This window comes from Melampsora larici-populina, assembly GCF_000204055.1.
Source record: "Melampsora larici-populina 98AG31 unplaced genomic scaffold MELLAscaffold_10, whole genome shotgun sequence".
Lineage (NCBI taxonomy): Eukaryota > Fungi > Basidiomycota > Pucciniomycetes > Pucciniales > Melampsoraceae > Melampsora > Melampsora laricis-populina.
Genome location: NW_006768774.1, coordinates 1231159 through 1253882, shown reverse-complemented (window position 1 = coordinate 1253882; position 22724 = coordinate 1231159). Strand labels below are relative to the sequence as shown.

The 22724-nt window shown below is 39.6% G+C and overlaps 3 protein-coding genes across 3 annotated transcripts; 1 reads left to right on the top strand and 2 right to left on the bottom strand.

Annotated features, from left to right (window-relative positions):
* Positions 1-10490: 10490 nt before the first annotated feature.
* Positions 10491-13543, top strand: MELLADRAFT_104677 (uncharacterized protein; the record flags this gene model as incomplete). Its single annotated transcript, XM_007407832.1, has 7 exons — positions 10491-10727; positions 10855-10976; positions 11055-11754; positions 11848-12195; positions 12274-12555; positions 12639-12953; positions 13283-13543. The coding sequence occupies 7 exons, from the start codon at positions 10491-10493 to the stop codon at positions 13541-13543; spliced, it is 2265 nt and encodes a 754-aa protein (XP_007407894.1).
* A 2525-nt stretch (positions 13544-16068) lies between these two features.
* Positions 16069-18089, bottom strand: MELLADRAFT_84374 (uncharacterized protein; the record flags this gene model as incomplete). The annotated part of the gene is made up of 9 exons (XM_007407729.1): positions 16069-16233; positions 16307-16522; positions 16610-16744; positions 16832-16981; positions 17064-17242; positions 17299-17473; positions 17544-17629; positions 17718-17790; positions 17865-18089. The coding sequence occupies 9 exons, from the start codon at positions 18087-18089 to the stop codon at positions 16069-16071; spliced, it is 1404 nt and encodes a 467-aa protein (XP_007407791.1).
* Positions 18090-18795: 706 nt separating this feature from the next.
* MELLADRAFT_104675 (uncharacterized protein) lies at positions 18796-21928 on the bottom strand (the record flags this gene model as incomplete). The annotated part of the gene is made up of 5 exons (XM_007407728.1): positions 18796-19033; positions 19111-19431; positions 19533-19783; positions 19871-20347; positions 20444-21928. The coding sequence occupies 5 exons, from the start codon at positions 21926-21928 to the stop codon at positions 18796-18798; spliced, it is 2772 nt and encodes a 923-aa protein (XP_007407790.1).
* Between the last annotated feature and the right edge of the window lie 796 nt (positions 21929-22724).

Here is a 22724-nt window from a genome sequence, read left to right as displayed (position 1 = left end):
GACGGTTTCAAATTGAGAGGGATGTTAGTGATTTTTTTTCTCATTCTTCAAATGGAATTGAAGGATGTTAGATGATAAGAAAATTTTGAAGATGAATTGTTTCTGGTTTTCCAAAAAACATGTAATTGAAAACAGAAATTAAATTTCTATAACACAGTTTCATTGTGGTTTTCAAATGCACTACAATGCATATGCCCACAAAAAGTTTACGCAATGTCAAAAACCAAATCAAGACCAAATCAACATTACAAAATCAACAACATCCAACAAAAACTTTGAAAACCCTACACAGCAGGACTGTGAATCAAGCTAGGGTATCAGAACTGAGATTGATGTGTTTTGAACCACTTTAATCTGCTTCACTTTGTACATGTAGTTGGAGTCATTATGTTTAATTTCTATGGGAGTATGTACATCTTTGGGCTTGGAAATTCAACATACATTGACATTGGCCTGATTGTAAAGGAGTTGTCTCAAGAGAATTGATTATCATTATTAACCACAGTGCTGGATCTCCTGTCCAAATAATAAGTCACCCCTACCCCTTGTGAAATAGAAATCTGCAAGCTTGCAGCACAGTTATTAAAATGGTTTTCAATATTCATTGAGGGTATTAAAAATCATTTCTCATTTTTTGTGGATATATTGTACAAGTTGCTGCATCTTGACTACACAAAAATTGGTGCTAATACTGAGTAATTAGGGCTTTTGGATCAGTGGTTGTCCAGAAGGGTTTAAACACATTACAAGAAATTAGAAGAAAGTGAAAAAGATGTAAATATGTAGGGAAGTTAGATATAATAATTTCAAAAGCAGTAGGATCAGTGAGATTTTATGCCAGAATCAGAAGATATGAATTCAAATGAAAAAACTAGAGTGAAATGATGAGTGTCCCGGAAGAATTTAATTTTATTTACTAAAACAAGGCATATTGATCAAAGAAAGCTGTTGATCTAGTCTTTTTTGTGCTTTTATATATCAAAAAAGCTAAGGTTTGGGTGAAATTTGAAGTCATACCTTATCTGCTTTGCAGAACTATCTGGTGATCAGAGGGCTACATTGATGGACCACAATGAAGAAGGTAGAATGAATGGTTGAGATATGGGTCAATAAAAGGCACCTGTCATCAATGATGGGTGTAAGTAGGATGAAAACATAATTCAAGGCAGAAAAAACATGAGTATATCAATGTGGCTAATGGGAATGAGTTTAAAGCATTTCTAGTTAATGAAGAAATTTGGCGGGTTTTTTCTGATCTGGTGATGATATGAGGAGATAGTAATGATAAGTTTAGCGCATGGTTACTACAAGGGAAAAAAGACTCATTGGGTATAGAAACAGGATCATAACAGAGAGACCTGGCAGAGTTTGTTTAAAAAAACAATGATTGGTATATATTGTACAATACAGTGTACTGTGTGACCATGAGGGGCAAGCAGGGTGAAATTTTTCAAAATGCTTCAGCTCAATTTGTTCCACTGCTGAGGGCTGTGTATGTTGACTACTCTGTTTGAAGTACAGCAAGTTTCATTGCTCAGGTAGAATTACTAAATTTAATCAAGCTCTATAACGGCCCCCATTCCATGTGGAACGGAAGGTGGCAGGTCCCAGCAGGAAATATACAGAGCTGTAGAGTTTTTGAAAGGGCCCACAAAATCAAACTCCAAGACAAGTTTAGATCTCAATTCAGACCTCAATCACAGTGTGACTCATTCACAAAGGTGGACTTGAACATCTCCGCCTTCAAGTTTTACACACCAGTGCTTTTATCTGAAGCTTATCTTTTCAATTTCTTGAGAATTTATGTTTTCAGTATTGCCAACTCAATGGCATCTTCATCTGCCCATATATTGTGCCCTCACGTTTCCTGAGATAGCATCAAAAATCATGATGATATATACGTATCTAACAGAGGACTTTTGATTCCTGTGTTTGATTCTGCTGAGCCAGTTAATCTTCAATTATACTGTTTGTGGGATCATGTTGCACGGCCATATTTTGAAAACATGCCTTGGAGAGTGTAGTCAACCATAGTGTGCTAAAGCCACTGTGACTCCAATGAGTTGAACAGCGGATGTTCTCCAGGTGAAACCTGGTGTGAGTAAAGTTTATTACACAGGCCTCTCTGAAGTCCACACAATAAATAATCAAGGAAATTTGTAAACAGAGGCACTTGTTGGATTCATAATCACAAGCTGATAACCTGTTTCAGCTTATAATCTTATCTTTGAATACCACAGATCTTTGATGGAAACCTGGTACCATCTGATCCTGAAAACTTACTTCAAAGCTCAATTCACTTATCATGCGTACACTGTGCTAGATGGGACCTTTGATAAGATGAATTGCGGGTATTAAGGCATGTCAAGTTTAAATTTTTTACAGTTTTTACCGTAAAAATGCTTTCTGCTGTAGCACAAGTTTACATAAATCTTACAAAAACAGTAAAGCTTTTAGGTATCCCATTTTGGTAAAAAATAAACAGTCAGGTTTACAAAACAAAATCAAGGACCTAGCCTTTATTTTTCACTCTTGGAAACAGGTGGACTTGATAGTGGACACAAGGACAACCTTGCATCCTCTTACCAGTACTTTTCTCATCACCAGGCAGATGACCATGACAAAAGTGTGCAAAAGCCTTGATTGCAGTTTACAGGTGATCATGAAAACTTGGGAAACTCATAAAAAAACTTTCCTGTGTTGTAGTTTTTTGTTGTAAAAATTCAAACTTGACAGCCCCCACCTTCATGGTGACATTAGGGGGTGTCTAGTTTGAAATTTCACAAAAAATCACTTCCGATCACCTCAAAATTTGATCATAAGGTCAGCTGATGCCTTCTTAAAGGTCTTCATGGCTATTGTAGGCTTGGGTTTTGCCAATAAAGATAAGTTTCGTTTTCAATAAAAAAAGCCAAGCATAGCACTGGAATGCCTCAGTTTGCTGTGGGTAGTTGACCTGGCGTAGTTCCCCCTTGCCTTGTCATGCAATGATTACCTCACCAGTGGACTGCCTGCAGCAAGGTGACCATCCCCCTTTTTGGAACTTACATGTCTCTTCAGCCCACAAACTCTTCTCTGTCCCAAATATCTCTCAGGCAAACTGTTCCCCATTCAAGGGAATTTTCAGACACATTCTATCCAAAGTATATCTCAAATTGATACTATTTCCTCAACAAATAGCCAACCACCCTGTCCTGACTGTGGAAAAGACTTCCCCCCACTAAGACTCAAGACAAAACCAAACTGTGGTTGTTGTCAATGACAGACGTGAAGCTCATAATGGAACTAACTGTAAATATCCACACTTTCAATTATGCAGAGTAGTTTAAAAATTGCTCAAAGGCATACATTGTAGTTCATTTTCAAGGACACATTCAGCTTTAGATTTGAATACCTCAAAAACAGCTGCTCCTTCAAGTCTGCCAGTACCCCAACAACCTGTCCGCCCGCTGATTCCTGCCACAGCCAACCCAAATGAACCGCCAAACCACTTGTTCATGTCAAACATTGTGGCCTTGACAGAAGCTTTCTTTTCCCAGAAATTTTCAGCAATTTTCAAGCTCCATGTCTCCTGATTTTGGCACTTGCCAATCTGAGGAACTTGCACAAATATCAATTACAAATAATCAGACTAATTGAGCAAATCCACCAATCAACAAAGAAGTTCTTCAACCCAAACATCCAAAGAGTGTACCAGTTCTAAAATGTGAAGGTAAATTTGAGATGACACTGTTGTACAAGTGCTTGCAGAAAGATACAACATCAGCTTAGCCTGCTGGCCCCAAACACATACCTGTAGTGACTACAGACCTCTATAATGGTCAGCACAGTCAGGGCCAGGGGGCTGAATGGTGTCATATTTTTTCTGCAAGTACTTGTATCTCAAGGTTACATGGAAGCCCCAACATCTACTTGATCCAAATGAAAGATGTGTGAAGTCAACCTTGACAGTCAATACCAATATATCAACCTTTACCTTGAAGCTTAGCTCTGGCTTAGTGATGTGGCTAAAAAACTCAACTGGCCTCCGCCAAAAGATAAATCAAAGTGTCGTCCTCTGCCTGAATGGGACAACATCTATTGCCAGGTTGTATGTAGACAATGTCTTCCATCAACAAGGATGACTTCAAAATAATGCCTGTATGCTTTGTCAAGTGGCTCCCCACAGAAGTAGTGATGAATGAGTGTTTGGAAAGTAGCCATTTAAACTGTTTTCACTACCATGGTTAGTTCAGGTTCAATCTGGGAATCCTGCTAAGGCTTGAACAAGCTCTAAGTACTGTAGTGCAATTCTCTGGGGATCAATGTTGCTTGTTGCTGCATGCATGCTGAGAATTTTGCAGGACCAATCATCAATGGAATTGTAGCTATTAACACAAAAAGGCTCAAGTTTATAATTCCTGTCACTTGCCCACAGATGATTGGGCCCTGGTACATCTTACAAGGCCTCTTTTGAGTCTTCCTGCAGTCTGTAAGGCTACTCCATTTGGATCAATGATTTTGACCAGTCTTCAGACTGTCTCTCAATGTGTTTGAATGCTAGTGTGTTGCATAGTTTGATAGCCAGCAGTTCCTACCATCCCCTTCTATGTGCTCCAAAAGAATATCAACTAGGTCTGCTGGTGTAACTTGACCTTCTTGGATGTTGTCTCTGTGCCAGTTGAGACCCATTTGTTTGGACATTTGATTGATGGTATGCATGTTGATAGGAATGACTTGTGTGTTGTTGATAGCACACAGGGTAATGAGTTTTGTGTCACCAAGAATATTGTTAAGTTTTGCTGGAGACTTCTCTTTGCCATTGGGATACCAAGGCTATGAAGGGCATCTACCATTCTGTCCTGTGACATTTTCTGTTGGCAATATTCAGGAGCAAGATGTTCAAAGAGTCGTTTTTGGAGTGCAGTGACACCTTTTGATTTCATCTTCATATTGATGCATGGTATTGAGAATATTGAGATTCAGAAAAGGTAGATATAGACAACTTCAGAATGGTAAATCCTTGAAGCAACGCTCGGATCTCACCGTAACGCGACGGATTACGGCGGTTCTGTCACTACGTTACAGTAGACCGTTTTCAATGCTACCGTACCGTACCGTTAAGGAGGGGTGACTGTAGTCGAAATCTCACTATGGTACGGTCAGACCGTACCGTACCGCACCTCAATTACCAATCTGAGACTCGGATTTTGGTCCATCACGGTGAAAATTGGTCAAAATCAAAAAAACTTGAAAAACTTAAAAAAACTTGTAAAAAAAACTTGTAAAAATATACCTTGAATCAAGAAGTGACGAGACAGTCAAAACAAAAAGACATAACACAATGAAAGTAATAAAAAAAACATAGAGGAAAAACAACTAAAGAAATATGAATCAAACTATTTCTTATTCTTATTCTTCTTCTTTTCTTGTTCCTCTTACTCCTTGAGATACTTGACCCCATCCTCAAACTTATCTGTTGGCACAATCCCACCCTTGATCCATTCCCTGCATCCCACCTTCCGAGTGATGGTATTGGGAAGGATAGAGCCTTGCCCAGGTGCAGCAACGTCTGCAGCTGACGAAAATGACCGCTCCACACAGCATGTTGTTGCCGAGATTGAAAGGTAGTCCCGTGCCATTGACGCCAGCACCGGGAAGGACTTCTCGTGCTTCTACAAAAGTGTCATCAAAGAATTTCATTTTAAATTGATTTGCTGATCAAAGCATCAAACAAACTCACCCTCCACCAGTCTAGAGGCTTCTCATCGGGCAAGATGCCAAACTTGCCCGATAAGTAGTTGGTCAGCTCATTATCGTGTTGAGATGAATTTGGAATGTTACTGGCCGAGGCGGCAAACATGTCGAATTCGTCTGTTGCAGTTGGTATCACCAAATGTTGAGGCGAAGGAGGGTTAACTACATTTAACTTCCAATCTGAAAGTCGTTCTTGAAACAATTCATTGATTGAATCCTTGGCTCCATCACTTGAATCCGCATAAAAGTCTTGAAGAAATTTCAATCGGCGTCAAGGATTGAGGATTGTGGCGATGACAATGATCTCGGTGGCCAATGCCTCATCCTGGTATTTTTTCAGCCAAGATAACATCTCATTGATGGCTACAAGGATACTAGGATAGATAGTCTGACTTTTCAGAAGTTCAAGCTTTTTCTTGATTCGTAGGTATTCGGCGAGTACCTCACATCCTGAGGAAAAGTTGCCCTGCATGCAAAAAGTTGCATCTTCGAATACCTTTTTGTTTGAACAAAGTTAATCGTCTGGTCAGCAAATAAAAGGATACTTTTCAAGAGATGACTCACCTCTAGGACCGGGTTTAAAGCCTCCACTGCCTCCCACTCCTCATCATTTATAGAAAGACCTCGGTAGTACTTGTTAGTTTTTCGATCTTGTGATGTCATCGAATTGAGGATCTAAGCAAATGAAGCATGTCAGTGATGAATCATTCACGAGTCTAATTCAAGATTTATCAAAAGCTTACATCTTTTCCTTCACAAGCCCTACGTCGACTGTCAGCTTTGACATTGCACCTCACACCATACCCAACAGTGAGCACCTTCAAACCTTGTGCTTTTGCTTTAGCAGCAAAATAATTTCGCCTCGAGGCACTTGAACAAGTGATTTGTATGAGCTTGTCAACCTAAAACCAAATACAAGAGTGGTTATCCGCTTGAAGAGTTTCATCAGAGAGTGACAAAGTTACTCACCTTATGAACACTACGAGCCACAATATCGTCAGATTGAATAACAACATCCGATGGGTCCTCGGACAATCCTGATTCCTCAGGTTTTTCAGGTACTAGATTACCCTGATCCTCATCGGATTCTTCAGTATTGTCGACCTCAATATCAGCATCATTGACTTTGATTGTTGGGATAGGAACAAGTAGGCCAGGCTTCGTGGTAGGTTTAATATGTCCAGCACTAATTTGTAGAGTCTTCAGTCCGTGGCTGACCATTAGCGCTAGCTTATGACAGAAACATTTCACATGATTCCTTTCGGGTGACCAGTAGACAGGATCTTCGCATTCCGAAAAAAGCCTGGCCATTTCACGAGCCATTGGTCCATTAGACGATCCAGAATCGGTTGTCTGGCCAATCATCTGAACAATTCAATCAGAAACACGTGAAGATGAACAGATGTGAAGATTAGACTGACCTTCTTATGTAACCCGTGTCGTATGAGGTTTCGAGCAACTGGTCGGGCTAGAAGCTCGCCACAGTGATGCCATGTGACCCATTTCAAGGTCAAATGGCATGTCTGATATTGCCAGTCATCGTCAATATAATTGACCATGACTCCGATAAAAGCCATTCGATTTCCTTTAGTCGTCCAACCGTCATGGGCCAAGGAAAACATACTCGAGTTATTCTAGCCAAATGTGAGAAAAATTGACTATCAACATATAATATTGCAGATAGATCAAAAGAAACAAACTTTACCTTTATGCGTTTGATAACAACATTGTACAACGAGTAGAATAGCTCTTTGGCAGTTGTGGCTGCCCATTTGGGAGATCGCAGTTGTGCAGTCCGGTTGCACAATTTAAAGGCAGCTCGTAATGTCGGGTCCTGAAAACGAAGCCAAGGCAAAGCGTGTCGAAGGATCCATATTACCAGAACCACGTTCAGTAATTCCACGCTGAAAGTGGACTGGGACAAGAAGTTCTTGATGCTGTTGGCCGGATTCGCCACGACTTCGACTGGTTCATTGAGCTCCTTCCATGTAGGTGGCAGCTTGACTCCTGATTTGATCGCTTTCTGACGTTGTTTGCATGGTTTTTGTTTCTTGTAACCATCTTGATGTCCGTATAAATTTGAATTTCCATCTTCTCCTCTTGTATAGGTCTCCTTGCACCATTTACACACATAACCTCGTTTAACACCCGTACTCTAAGGAGAAACATAGAAATATTAGTTATTATCTTTGTAATATCAACGTGACATGAAACGTACCTCCTCGCCTTTAACATATCCTGGTTCTTCCTCAAAGTATGAAAGTAATTCCTTAACTTCGTTACTTATCGATTTTCGAAATTTCGTCTGTGGTCCTTCTTCGTCAGTGACTTGATCTACATCAACATCATCAGGAGCAGTGAAGTCCTAAATGAAATATATTTCAATAAAGTTATAGATGCATCAGTCACAGAGAGAGAGTTGATGGTGAACTTACCTTGATTGCAGGCGCTTGGCTTCTCTTCTTCTTACTGCCTTCCTGAGTTTTGTTGCTGTTCTTTCGTTTCTTGGAATGCTTCTGATTGATTTTTGGATGTTTGGGTGTGGGTGTGACTTCGTGTTCATCTTTGGATGAGGCGATGCCGATGATCACAGGTCTTTCGGGTCGACTCAAAGCCGTACGTGAGTCCCCAGAGGTCGATACAAATGGTCCTTCTTGGCGGCGAGGGCTGGATCGCGTAGAACGACGAGTCGAGTTCGGGACAGCGAGGGACGTTGATGCACCGGGTGAGGTAGGAGAACTACTACCAGGACTATCCATGATAAAGATAATGAAAGTGAGGTAACAGAAACAGAAAAGGAATTGATGATCAATACGAAGAATAGAAGAATAGTATTAGAATATGAGAAATCGATGATGAAGAAGTCAAGAGTGAAAGTAAATTAAGAAAGTCACTGGGCGGAAACTGACCTTTTCAAAACAAATCCTTGAATTCTAGCTGACCATCGCGTGCTAGTTGGGCTACGCAGGGGAAAGAAGGACCAATTGGGATGTGGTGGCCCCTTGCGATCAAAAAAAAGAAGAATAGGTACCATTGTGATTGAAAAAAAGAGGAACGGGTGTGTGAAACACCCAGAAAGGAAACCCAAGGCACGGATATTCAAAAGCCCGGTACATACCCGTAGCCGACCGTAGCGGCTACGGATCACGCTGCGGTGACCGTTGTCAATTTGCGGCGTAATCGTAGTGATCACCGTAACCAGATACTTGATAAACAGAGCACGGTACGGGGTGACCGCAATGTCCAACAGGTATTTGAGGTACGGTGAGGTCCGTACCGCACCGTACCGTTTACCGTGATCACAGCGCTGAGGTCCGAGCGTTGCTTGAAGGATGTAAAGAAAAAATAGATAGATATGTGGTTGCTCTTGACAGATTAAGTGAGTTCTTATTATTCAAATTGTCTACTGTGTCTTTGAGAAACACGAGTTTGTTGTTGAAAATGCTCTAGATGAAGCATCAATTTCAATATAGTCAATTCTGAATGAACAAAAAGAGAATATATGATGTGGTTTCTCCTGGCTGAATGAATTTTTTATGATCCAGAGTTCTTTATCTATAAGAACAAATGAGTAAGTAAAGAAGCCGGATCTCAAGAGGGCACCTAACTCCTATTGCAACCGCGGCATGTTTGCAGCCTTTTTAATGGCTAGCTAGCTCTTATGCTGCTTTAATTTTTCAAACAAAGTGTGGGTATGCTTTGTGTACCCCTAACTAACACCAGAAACCCCCGACTAGATAGTAGTCTAGCTTGATCTACTGCTATTTAGAATTAAACAGCTTGAATGTTTCAAATATCCAAACGTTTTCAGCTGGTAACTAAAAGACAAAACTGAACTTGCTTTCATCGTCAGCGCGAACGAAAACCGTTTCACGTTGCATTACTCCCGATTGTAAATGCAAAGGCAATCAGTATCTGACATTGATAAGCATTTATTATCAATGACCAATACGCGTTTATTGTTGATAACCGATACAAAGCATTTGTTATCAATCATCGTGATCGTGGTCTGTATCTTTCATGACCGATACAGAGTACAAATTTGTACAAATCACAAATCACAAATCACAAATGACGAAATCGCAGATTACAGAAAGGGGGGGCGGGGATTTTGCCTCAGATACGTAACCAGGAGAGCTCTTATCGAGGTGCATGATGTAAAGGATTTTCCTACACAGTCTACACACACTTCACCACAGTTATTCATGAAGACTTGACTGAATCCCTTGCTCCTGCCTCACACGCCTAGCCGGGAGCCTTTGTTAAGTTTGAAAGCCATACCTACACAAGTGTGATGAGTTTTTAACGTGGTGTAGAGGCTGTAAGATACACAGCATTTCGCAGCAAACATGAGAAAATAAAATCTTTTATTGACATGCACGGTCACCTCTACAGGAGCTCTCCGGGGTCCTGGTGGCGGTGATTTTGCCTCAGGGCCACCGTAAGTGAAACCTGGATGCTACAAGTTGTAAGGTATCATTTAAGATAAGAAACAATTGAGATCACTTTATACATTTTTTTTCACAAATTCGGGACAACTGTTCTGCTGCTTTCTATGGAAGCCGAGCCATCAAACCGATATCATGGTATTAGGTCATCGACTGTTTTGGAACATCTCTTAAAAACCCTTTGAAGTTGCGATTCTGCGATATATCCCGGTCATACTGAATGCTACAATCTTATAAAAAATTTCTTCAATAAAAAAATTACACAGCGTATTTAAGTTGATCCTGATTATATAGAGTTCGATCTAAATGATCTCACAACATGGGATTTTAGCTTCATGGACGATCTCGTTCTTCATCTTTCGTTTTTGCAAGTCAGGGCTACTGATACACGCCACAGACGAGCCACTTTGGCGACATAACACTGTTGGCCACATCGAAGCTTTATGGTCCAACTTCCATGATGATGCTCTCCTAAATCTAGCTTCTGATTCTAATCATGATCATCAATCAGTTGACCGCAAATCATCAAACAAGAGAGTTTTGGTAAGCTATGAAACCAATTCATTGTCTTGCGTAGCTTCAAGCAGGGTCAAAACCCAGAGAATGACGTTCCGTGTCTTTTGCTTCTCTCACCATTGTAAACATTCCTTGTCTTTTGAAATACCATCAGTGGGAATTGGATCCTACTGATTCCCAAAGATCTCCGACAATAGATGGCAACGTGAAAAAGAAGTCGGGGATAGGACGTTCGGTCTCAGAAGCAGATATGTTGAGCAGAGGGATCTCTTCTGGGTTTGCAAGATTTGATATATAAGCATCTTCATTTGAGAAGTACTGAGATATGAATCGAATTGATCTCACACTTTTCAGTCGGAAAGAAGTCAATGGATTGAGACCTGTCACAACTGGTCGCAAGGTTTTCCGAACTTCTCTTCTGGATATTCCCGGGACAAACTTCGTTCAAACAAAATCTCTTCAAAAAGATCCCATGCGTCCCACGATATCTCCAACATCTGTCTTGGATGTCTCCTCAGATGCAGAAAGCGAGAAAGCATCCTTACCAACAATCTCAGCGGCTGGACAGCACATCGATCATATAATTCCCTCTTCGAAATCATTGGAGTCTATCAAGGAATCGGCATCTGCTTCATCTTCCCCTGGTATAAATACATTATCCAATGAGGCTGTGGCGCCTAAGCTGGATGCATATTCCATAGATCCAGTGGAAAAGAGTGACGAAATCATAGGAAGCGCATCGGAGAGGCATGGCCGACTAAGGCTATACCTTCCTAGACCCAACCTGGTAAAAGCACCTCCGCCACCCCGAACTCGGCGTTTGACAAAAGGGTCAGGGATCCTTGATGGTTTTTATGACAAGCTCTACGAGGAACGTGCCGTCATCTCTTCTCTTACTAAAAGGATTTTGGATATCGTTGTGCTTGATTTGGTAAACCTAGACTCGAAATCCGTACCAATCCTTCTGGAGTTGAAGACACTCTTGATCACCGTGGGTGAAAAATTGAATCACCTTCGCCAACATACTTTCGTGAGACTCTATGCAACTTTTTCGGTTAGTTCACAGCTCATTCTCATATCTCCTCTTGATTCGGTTCACAAGTCCTTACTACTTCTGACGCCCATTGATAAACTCATCTCACGGCAGGTATGGCAAGAAAGTCGTAAAAAAGCCGTGGAGATTTTGGAAAAAGTTTCGATCATCTATCTTGAATCGATAAATCAACTGAAAGATGCTTCCGGAGTAGTGCACGCTCAGTATAATATGTCACAAAAGTTTCTACGTATGATGAAACAAGAGTTGTTAGAAGTCGGTTTGGCGTCCTTCAAAAGTCATGTAAAAGAACTTATGAGACAAGTTGAAGATATCGCTCCTCGAGAATATGGAAAAAAGCTTGATCCCTTGGCCATCAGTTTGGACGCTCATGAACATGCTCCATTTCGACTGTCAATCTTGGGTCTCAAAGAACCATCAAAACCTGTTGAAATCAAGCACGTACATCGGGACTTTGACTCCATGGTGTAAGATTTTGATTCTCGCGCTTCTTTGACGATGTCATACATTTGGGATCAGAGGCAAATTGCTCATACTTTGAACCCCGATGTTCTTTGTCTTCCGGTACTCGACGTTATCCTATCGGGGAGTGAAAGTGGCGCGAGAGTTGCAGGCGTCCTCATAATAGATGACATGCCGGCGCATATCAGAATGTTACAAAGGGTCGTCAACACCCCACGGTCAAGCACTTTGAATGATTTTGAGGCACTCGAAGAGAGTCTCTTAGATTTCAAGAAATGTCTGCGCACTAGCTTCACTCTTATGGCCTGGGGATTTGCCCACAACCTCCCACCCTCATCTGTAGGTGATATCATGCTCTTTTTCGTTTGTGATACGTGATTCTGAACTGATCAAAGTGAAAATGATGAACTGGTGGCGCCTAGCTTGACAATTTGCTAGATGATAGCATGGCCTTAAACAGGATTTTGAAAACTTTGCGCCACATCTTGGATCTTCATCCCCTTCATCCAAGGGGAATTGGAAAGCCGGGTCCCGATTACGAAGACATTGGGGATTTCATTGCAGAGACGCTGGTGAAATCTATTGGTAAAGGGTCAAAGATCTTACTAGAAAGGCTAACATTTATGTCTCAGGAAGGATCTCGAGAGCCAACCGGTCTTCACTGGTTCTGGGGAGCGGATGCAGCACTCGATCACTTCCCCCATCATCTTTTACCCGAAAGATCCTATCAGCGTTCAGTAAGTTTCAAGTTTTCTGGTGAAACGCAAGGAGAATTTGGAAAACGCTTGGAGAGATTTTTAGATTTGTACGACGAGCTTTTGAATAAAAGACCATTATTGGAGTTTTCAGCTATGATATTTTCTGAACGATCTGATTTCATCAAAAGAATGATCAAAGCAAACAAAGACATAATATCACTTGCAAAGGAACAATTCGGCTTCTCAATGTCTCGATATATCTTGCGTCACGTTTGTTAAAAACATTTTCTAATCTACTAATTGTGTTCATCTGATCTTGTATGAATCTTTGGCTTACGTGAACGTTTGATGTCTTTTCGTGACTGCAGTGCTACCTTTGGAAGTTCTGCTTGAACCAAGTGGACCACATGCTCCAAACAGCAATTCAAGATTTTGAGCTTCTGGAAAAAAGAGCATTAGAAGAAATCAATGTCGTACATTGGTCTGCAATGGAGTCGTTATCCGATAGGATCTTGATGTTCAGGAGAGAACTAGACAAACTTCTCGCAAGTGATGTTGGGCCCATATCCACAGGTTCAATCATCAATCCAGTTCCCCAGTACTCTCGCATTGAGCCAAAGGTCAAATAGGCAGCAAAAATAACATAATAGGTTATCATTGTCGAAGAAAAACAAAGATAATCATATCAAAAAACAACCAACAAGAATATCAAGTCAGGAACTGCAAGGAAGGCTAACAGGTATCATTTTGCATTGCAATCGTTTTAGACTTCCCTGAATATCTCTTTATTATTAACAGGGAAAGCTTTCAAATCATCTTCAGCTCTTTACTACCTTACACCCCCCACAAATAAAAGTGTACACACATGCAGGGTGAGAATATATTCCCCATGGTCGTAAGATTTTTCCGAACATCAATTTTCGGGAATCGTGATATTCGTAAAACTCCACTTTCCCCGAGACATTCTTTTTTACATACATTAGAACAGGTTTGGGAGTCCGAGTGAGCCGAGCTAAACTCACGATGGTGGTTTTAGCCAGAATCGGGGCATAGAGCCCTACATAGCTGCAATGAGAGAGAAATCTATAACAGAATAGAACCTAACTACAGGGCAACTGACTCAAAGACGATAAGGTCCACTATGGGGCAAACTAAAAAGTAATACAAGTTATGTAAGAGAGGGAGATATGTGGTGGGACGAAAATCCTATATGAGGACGAAAATCCTATATGAATCGAAGAATATAAACAAAGAGAAGATCTCAAAATGACTTGATGATAATTGATGGAGTATCTAAAGGGACTTTGAGTAATAAAACGGAGCTCAAGATCATCCACGTAAACAAATAGAAATGATTTGAGAGGGTAAAGAGGAATCCTCGAAGATCAATGGCAATGAGAGATATTCGCGAAGGCAATGAGCACAGCATGTAAGCAACACGATGGATTACACATCGTTCGTCAAGGCTACGTCACACAACTTCCCAATCTATTTTTAAACAACTCCTCCTCTTCCACAAAAGCCCATCCTTTCCAGCCTCTCATTTTATGTTTTCCTTTTCCAACGCCTGTATCCGCTTCTGTTTCAGCTTCTTGCATCTCCACTACCTCCACTTCCAAAGGGACTTCTTTTTTTCTGTGCTTGCCTTTTTCAGCTATGGTTGCTATTCATGAAAGGCTTGTGAATCTCAGACAAGGCAAAGCCCAAACTTATCAAAGTCCCTCGCCAAAGGCTCGAGGCTTGAGCGAGGGGAGGGTAAATTTCAAAGAATTCGTGCCCATTTAACTGTCTTACAAAAACACTTTTTGGCCAAATGCACCATCAAAGCCAAAAACTGTTTTTGGGTCAAAGCACTTTTTGATTTTTGTAGAAAACATTAGAATAGGTTTGGTATTGACGTGAATCAAGCTGGAGCTCACGATGAGGAGATTAGCCTGAATCGGGGCATAGAGCCCTAATTACAATGTAGTGATAATACTATACAGAATAGTTAAGTACATCTGCAAGACTCAAAGGCATCAAAAAGGTCCGCTATGGGGCGGTCTAAAAAGTAACAATAAAAGGGAGAGGCGGGCAGTCCCCAAAAATATGTATGAATAAAATGAGATCAATGAATATACTACTCGAAAAAGATTTCAAGAGAGAGAATACTTTTTAAGAACTTCCTCTTAAGATGTCTGAAATATAAAGTGGGAAGAAGTAGATTACTTGACCGTCCACTATTATATATAAGATCATCATGAATGAAGAGCATCATCCATGGTAAAGAGATCAATCTATGATTTTTGGGAAATGGTAAAGAGCACGCTGTGCAGATCAATTACGAAGAGAATGATCTCTCAATGTTCGCCGGGACTCTTTCACAGGTTACAACACATGTTACCTATTCTCGTTTCTAGAAGCTCGCTCCTAGTCCAAGGTGTTCGGCAATGTTATTTGATCAAAGACAAAAACAGTGTATGATCAAAAACTCTTTCAGCCCTCAGGGTTTCATGAATCACCATACCATCCCATTGTTTTCCTCTGTGTGATACAACTTGTATAACAAGATAATGGGGGCAATTGGTAAAGGGATCTGGGAACAATCCATTGTCAACATCCACAAAAAAATGGAATCCAACGTCACCTTCATTAAAAAGCCAAACTCTCAAATTCCAATGATGATAGATCCCAGAGCTTTAACGCTTATTGATGACTCATGTAATGATTCCAAGTTTCAAGATTTGACCTAGAAAATCGTCGCTTTTGAAAGTACTTTGTCATGTTCAATGAAAGTTTCCAAGCCTTTTCCTACATCAAGTTGATCTCAAACACGCCTGATCGCGGCTTCCAACCTTTCAAGTGTTCTCTCTTTTCCCAAAACTTCGATTGTTTCTGCAAGTCCAGCACCGACCTATAGCAGACATCCAAACTATTAGTGCATACATACGATTCAAGCCTCTGAGATTATGAATTCCTAACCTTTCGTCCCGTGATAGCATGTCTGATAGCTGTCATTGACGATTTTCGTTTGACTTCTGGATTTGATTTTACGGTATCTTGGATCTTTTCTGAGATCCTTTCTTGTACGAAATCGATCCCGTTATCTTCAAGGAGCTCAATGAGGTGGTGGAATGATCGAGTTACTGAAACTATGGATCAGATTCAGAAAATGTTAGCTCGCCTTTGCTTTCGCATCACTTCTTTGACATGATCGCTCACGATAATGTTCCGGAGTGATAGTGCTCTTCATCGCTTGTGCTTCAGATGAAGTCAAATCAGGTAAACAGAAGAAGTATTCCGTAAGGTATTTGAGATCTGAAAAAATGTGTAAGCGATCCTTCGACCGAGTGACAAAAGGGAATAAGCATCATAAGAGTATTCAACGTCTTCATCTCATAAAGATTACTCACTCTCATTAGAAACATGACTTTCTGCATATACGCGGTTGGAAATCGTCGCTCGTCATCAGCAATGGGAGATAATAGTTTCCGAGCACGTGAGACCAAGACTTGGATTTGTTTCGGATCTGATGAACTGATTTGCCGTGAAAGATGTTGTTGATTGAGAAAATCAAGTTTAGCTTGTGACATCGTAGATCGGTGTTTACTGATTGATTCGACTGAAAACTGGAAGGTAACAAGATCGATTTGGTAATCAGCGCTGTATGAACACCTTCAACTGATTCTATTAAAGATGAAAAGATTGAAACAAACAATGGAAATCATCTCATCCATCGTCATGACGTCAGTGGTTTCATCTTTGGTCTTAGACAGTGATGCATGTCGGGAATGGTTCATGCCCATCAGAGCAACAAAATTCAATAGAGCCTCTGGTTCATAGCCTTTAGCCTAAGATTCAAAGAGAAAAAGGTTTAGGATTAATGCAAACAACTTCGATCTGATCAAGTACGAGAAGACACTCGAATCACAACGAACAATGAAATCCTCGACCCGGACATCCCCCGATCGCTTACTAAGTTTCGATCCATCGGCATTGACCAACAATGGAAGATGCACAAAGTTAGGCGGCTGAAATCCTAGCGCTTTGTATAGTAACAAATGCTTTGGAGTTGAAGATAGCCATTCCTAGTTTTACATAAGACATAGTCAAAGATCAGTAATTTACCAAACTTGATTTTTGATGAGATCTTTAGGCTGAGGAGCTTACTTCACCACGTAAGACATGTGAAATATGCATCAGATGATCATCCACGACATTAGCGAAATGATAAGTCGGCATCCCATCTGCTTTGAGTAAGATCACATCGTCTTGTGTATCATTAGGAAAGTTCAGTTGACCATAAACCGAATCTTGACAATCGATCGCTTCATCCGTATTCTGCACTACTTGACTATCCATTATCAGTCCTCATACTCAAAATACTTTAATGAGAACATTCAACTAGCCTTGAATCTGATCACATGGGATGTCCCTTGACTGATTTGATCTTTAACTTCTTCTGGAGATAAGTTAAGACATTTCCGATCGTAGACTAGGTGAGAACCGGATGTTCTAAATCTGTCTCGCATCTCCGAAAGACGATTAGGTGAACAAAAACAAGGGTATGCCTGATCTGACTAAAGCATCCAAATACATTCAAATGTCAGCAATCTGGTATCCTCAAAGTTTTTTCGGTATATTCATTACCTCTATTAATTTTTTTGCATGTTCATGATAAATATGTTTCCTTTCGGATTGAATATAAGGTCCACATGAGCCAGGTCGATCAGGTCCTGAAAAGCGAAACCCAAAGAAGCTTATTTATGATCTTAGATCTTAGGTTGATCGGATCCAACAAGAAAAAGATAACAAAATTCTAACCTTCGTCATAGTCTAATCCAGCCCAATGAAGTGTTTTGATCAAGCTTTCCAGTGCTCCTTCAACGAATCTTGTCTAAAAGAAAATCAACGTTAGATTTCATGAAGAGAAACAATAATGAGAGAAAACAAAAACTTTAGAAAGCTTACCCGATCTGTATCTTCGATTCGTAAGATCCATTGAGCACCCATTTTTCTAGCCAAAAGATGATTAAAGAGAGCCGTTCGAAGTCCTCCAAGATGTAAGAAACCAGTGGGTGATGGTGCGAATCTTAAACGCGCCGGTCGAGTTGTCACATGGAATCGAATTTGTGAGGTGGTATTTTGTATGGTTGTTTTGTAGAGAGTTCTGCAAGTTGATCGAATGAATCTCATGATGAGAAATGTAAGTAGTTTGCAGGCTGATTATAAGCTGAGCCGGATATCCAATCGGTTGATTCGGATTTGTTGTGAACCTATTAATTTCACGTAGTATGTCAATATGGTGTCAGGTCAAGGGAGCTTGTTTCACCTGGCTATCACTGATTCTCTCCTATGAATCTGTGATTTTGTGAAAACAACAACAGGCATGCGTGTCTATATCAAAAAGTGACTTGTATAGTATCGATTCTTCATCTCTCCCTTGAAGTATAAAACTAACATATCCAATTTCTGTGCTCAATGCACTTATTATTAATATATATCAACACCTAAATAAAGAAAGAAAAAATCGTAAAGTAAACGTATACATATGTACAGTACACTAAAAATCAGTTTAAGACTCTGTGACTACCCTAAACTTTTCAATTCTCCCTTCAAACATAATTGATCATGAGATAAAGTAAATCTTAAAGAAAACAGATAAGAAAAAAGTATTGAGTGAAATGAAATGAAAAAAGAGGAACCTTTTTCTGGGTTTTAGGGTTATGATGATCCCATTACAAAATGGATATTTTAAATACAATTTCTTTTTTGGTTTTAATTAAACAAAAGGGAAAAAGAAAAACTTAGATATGGTAAATTTTTACTTGGGTTGGCTTTCTAAAATGGATGTATCTCAAGAAAAATCAATTTGATAAAAAAAAAGACAAAATGGTATGCTTTAAACGATGTCCGGTGATCGATCTTCTTCTACTTCCCTAGACTCTCTTCTTTGGGTTTTCAAATCATGTAATTCGATTTGTAATTTCAAGTTCTTTTCTTCACTTAACCTTAATTCTTCTTCCAAATTCTCAATCACTTCTCTATCAATTCGATCTGGTTTGGTCTTTTCTTGTTCATTTTTGGATTTCGTGGCTTCTAGTAAGGCTTCTAGACGTTGGTTCTGTTCGGATTGTTGTCTAAGCAGACATAGAAAGGAGAAGGTCAGAAGTGTATGATGTTTTCATACGAAAAGGCATACAAGGAAATCGCTTACTTGAGTTGAAGCTTGAGTGCTTGATTATCGAGTTCGGCTCGATTTGCTAAAGACTCAAACTTTTTCCACTCACCTCTCAAAACATCAATCTGTTTTCGTGATTCTCTGAACCTTCGTAAATCATCATCCCTTTGTTTCACGTAGAAAATGTAGATAAAAAGAAATTTTGGCGTCAGTTTTACATATACAAGATAAACGAGAGTGGCAAGAAAATACCAAGTCAACAAGGCCTTAGTCAATGCTTCATTCTTTGCCTGTAGCTCATCCAAACTTTCTAACTTAGGTTCAGTCAATTTCAGTTCATTCCTCAACCCATGCGCCCTGAATCAAATAACAAGTGCGATCGAAAACATCATCAATCTGAACTTTAATTCTCCGATTTCTTCAGTCAAAGTGGAGGGAGAACAGAAAAACCCACATACTCAGTTTCAACCTTTTTCAACTCATTACTTTGACACTCAAGTAGATTCTCAAGCACATTGATCTTATTCAAGAGTTGTTTCTTTTCTTCACTCAGTTCGATTTTCTCTTCCCTGTAACGCGCTGTACGATCTTTAATCAATTGATGATAATTGTTTGTGTTTGTCTTATGTTTGAGATCTTGCTCTAATTTGTTGGAATCCGCTTGTTCTATAATTTCTAGCTTCCTTCTTAGCTCTCGATTGATTGTATGCTGTTTTGTTTTTCACATTGACATGTAGATTAGTTCTGCCATTCTATATCATTTGAGAGCCGTAGAAAAAGTGCAAAAAGACTAAACCAAGTTGGAGATCTCGGCTTCTAAACCAGTTTCCAAGATATTTTGCTTGTGTAGAGTTCCCATTTGTTGAAGATGTTGTTGCTTAAGGTAAAGCTCAATATTCAGCTGAGATTTGAGGATCAGGGTTTGAGTCCTGAGTTCCTGATTAGATCTCTGACATAGTTGATTGATAGGTTTGATAGGCTGCGAAGATGCTGGGTGATTTGACGACTTCAAATCAGCGGGTAACGATGTTGTTCTTGTTCGACTCGGTGTTGGATCTAAACCAAGGGTATGTTTGATAGCCTGTGAAAGTGAATCAAGTGGTGGGTTGGAGAGTTGATGATTGATTAATGAACTGATGATCAGGTTCTGTTCGCATTTTTGAATCAATTCAGCTGATTCGAATAATTTGAGTTGGTTGGCAATGTGAGTGCGTTCGGTGGATAAATTTGATTCGATGAGAGCTGGACATAGTCTGTGTTGAATCAAAAGTGGCTTGGAGAGCAAAGAGTAAGAAGAAAGGTCAGAGTGTAAGAGGTCAAGGAATAAGTTGAAGACATCAAAAGAATAAAACAAAGTCAGGACTCAAACGATAGTGAATTGCTTGATTAGATTGTGATCGAGTTTGAGATTGAGATATTGATGATGCTGATAAGAAGGTTGAAATGATGAAGTTGGAGTTGAAGTTGATGGTGAAGGTGAAAGTGATAATGGTGAGACAATTTGTTGTTCTTGTCTTTGTTCAATAATGCTTTTCAAGAATGAAGTTGGACTTTGTAAGAATTGTAAAAAGTGGAAAGGAAAGAGACCATAGAGTAAATTAAAATAATCTAAAACTGATAATCTTAAACTTTCATCTGCTGATACTTTACTAAGCCATATCACCGATTGTCCAAATCCGATTAATAATTCAATCAAATATCGATCAAAAGAAGTCGGACTTCTAGGAAAGATGACTAAAATTGATCTAATAATAAGTTGAATGAGTTGAGGATCAAATGAAGAAGAGTTAAGATCCGATCGAATCAAGCAATCTAATAAAGTTTGAATCAGGTTAGTTTCAAGTATTTTAGGAATCGCATATGGCCAAGTGGTGATCATATCGATAAAAAGAGTTAATGCGATTAATCGATGATGAGTTGCATTGGAAGGATGATTGACCGACGATGAAAGTTGAATCTTTGGATTTAAGAAGTTGAAATAATCTATCGGTTCCTTCTTTCCCCATCTTAAAAGGATCGATTGAAGTAAAGATTCATGACTAGGTTGATGTTTTGACAAGGAATGATCATCATCACCTTTCATTGAACATGAGCAGTATAATTTGAAGACTTCCTCTGATATCTTGATGTCCTCATTGGATTTAATGATTTCGATTTCTTTCTTTATCAAATTCGAACTGGAATTGACATCCATTTGAATTTCATTTTGATTGAATCTATCTAGATCTAATTCCTCTCGTTCTCTTTCGAGTTCTTTTGCTTTTGCTTCTGATTCTTCTAAAATCAATTCATTATAAATCAAGTTTTCTAATGCTGACTTGGCTTGTGATTCAAGTTGATCGGGATAATAAATCAAACATGCTCTTAATAACTTGGACCACCAAAACTTCATTAAATCAAACTTCAACTTCTTCACTACCAATTCCCTTGCCCTTTTATCCGTATAAAGTTGTTCTAAGACTACTAATAAAGTGGATGATAATCTATATCGTTCATCTTCGTCTTCATCCTTTTCAATTTGATCAGTTTCATTCATCAATTCTTGTCCAAGTTCCATTAACGATCCCATCAATCCTTTCATCGTCTTTTCTCGTAAGGCTTGCTCAGTTGAAGTTATAGTCACACCAACGGTATTACCACTTGATCCATGACTAACATTAATGATTTGATTGGGTTCATCCTGTCCAAGTTGAGTGACTAACAACTCAGCTTTTGACATCAAATCCTCTTCTCTACTAATCAACACATTGCTATCTCGATTTGAACCAGTTCGTCTTCCATGTTTTGATGATCGGATAGGTGAAAAATAAGTTTTGAGAATCGAAGTTAAATCTTTAAGTCCTGATGTACTCATCGCTTCAAGATTTTAAAACAGCTCTTGATGATTTGAAGATTGTTTGAACCAGAGTGATAAGATCTTGGATCGGATTGAAATGATGATGAGCAAGGTTCAAGGTCCATGGACAGCTTGAATGTATTATTGATTGATTAGAAGAGAGCTTTTCGTTTAATTATAGTGACTATCTATCTATCACTATAACTATAGAGTCATCACAAAGTAATCAGCTGGTCGATCTCATTGAGTAAGATCCAAAGCCCGCATCTCGGATAGTAATCCGGGCGGCCCTGTTCGCAGCCCGGTTTGATTCCAAACCGGTCTCTGAAATTTTACACTCCAGGTTTTACTTACAGCCGTTCAAGAGTTCATCAGGTGTGTTTGACATGAGGAAAATTTGAAAATGTCCAAAACCCTCACTGAAACCAATTGTGGATTTATAGGTGAAGAGCTAAAGTCAAGGTGTGCATGTTTGTACAAGATTGGGGCATCTTTAGCAGGGTTGACTTTGATAAATTTGACTTCTTGATTAGATGTTGCTGGGATTGTGCCTCCTGATTTGCTTCAAGTTCAAAGAGGCAATTCATGCAGCAAAATTGATTCATGCTGAATAGCCTGTTGGTGACCCACAGTCAAAGGATCTGTTCATTTCCAACAGACAAAATGTTAGCACCATGGAATGAGTTCTTTGTGATAAATATGCTATGTCTTTTGACAATTTTGTCTTCAATGCGAGTATGATGCTTGGTACACTAGTGCCGGTGGTAGTCAAGGATGAGTTGATGGGAGCACAATTTGCTGAGTGATGATTCCT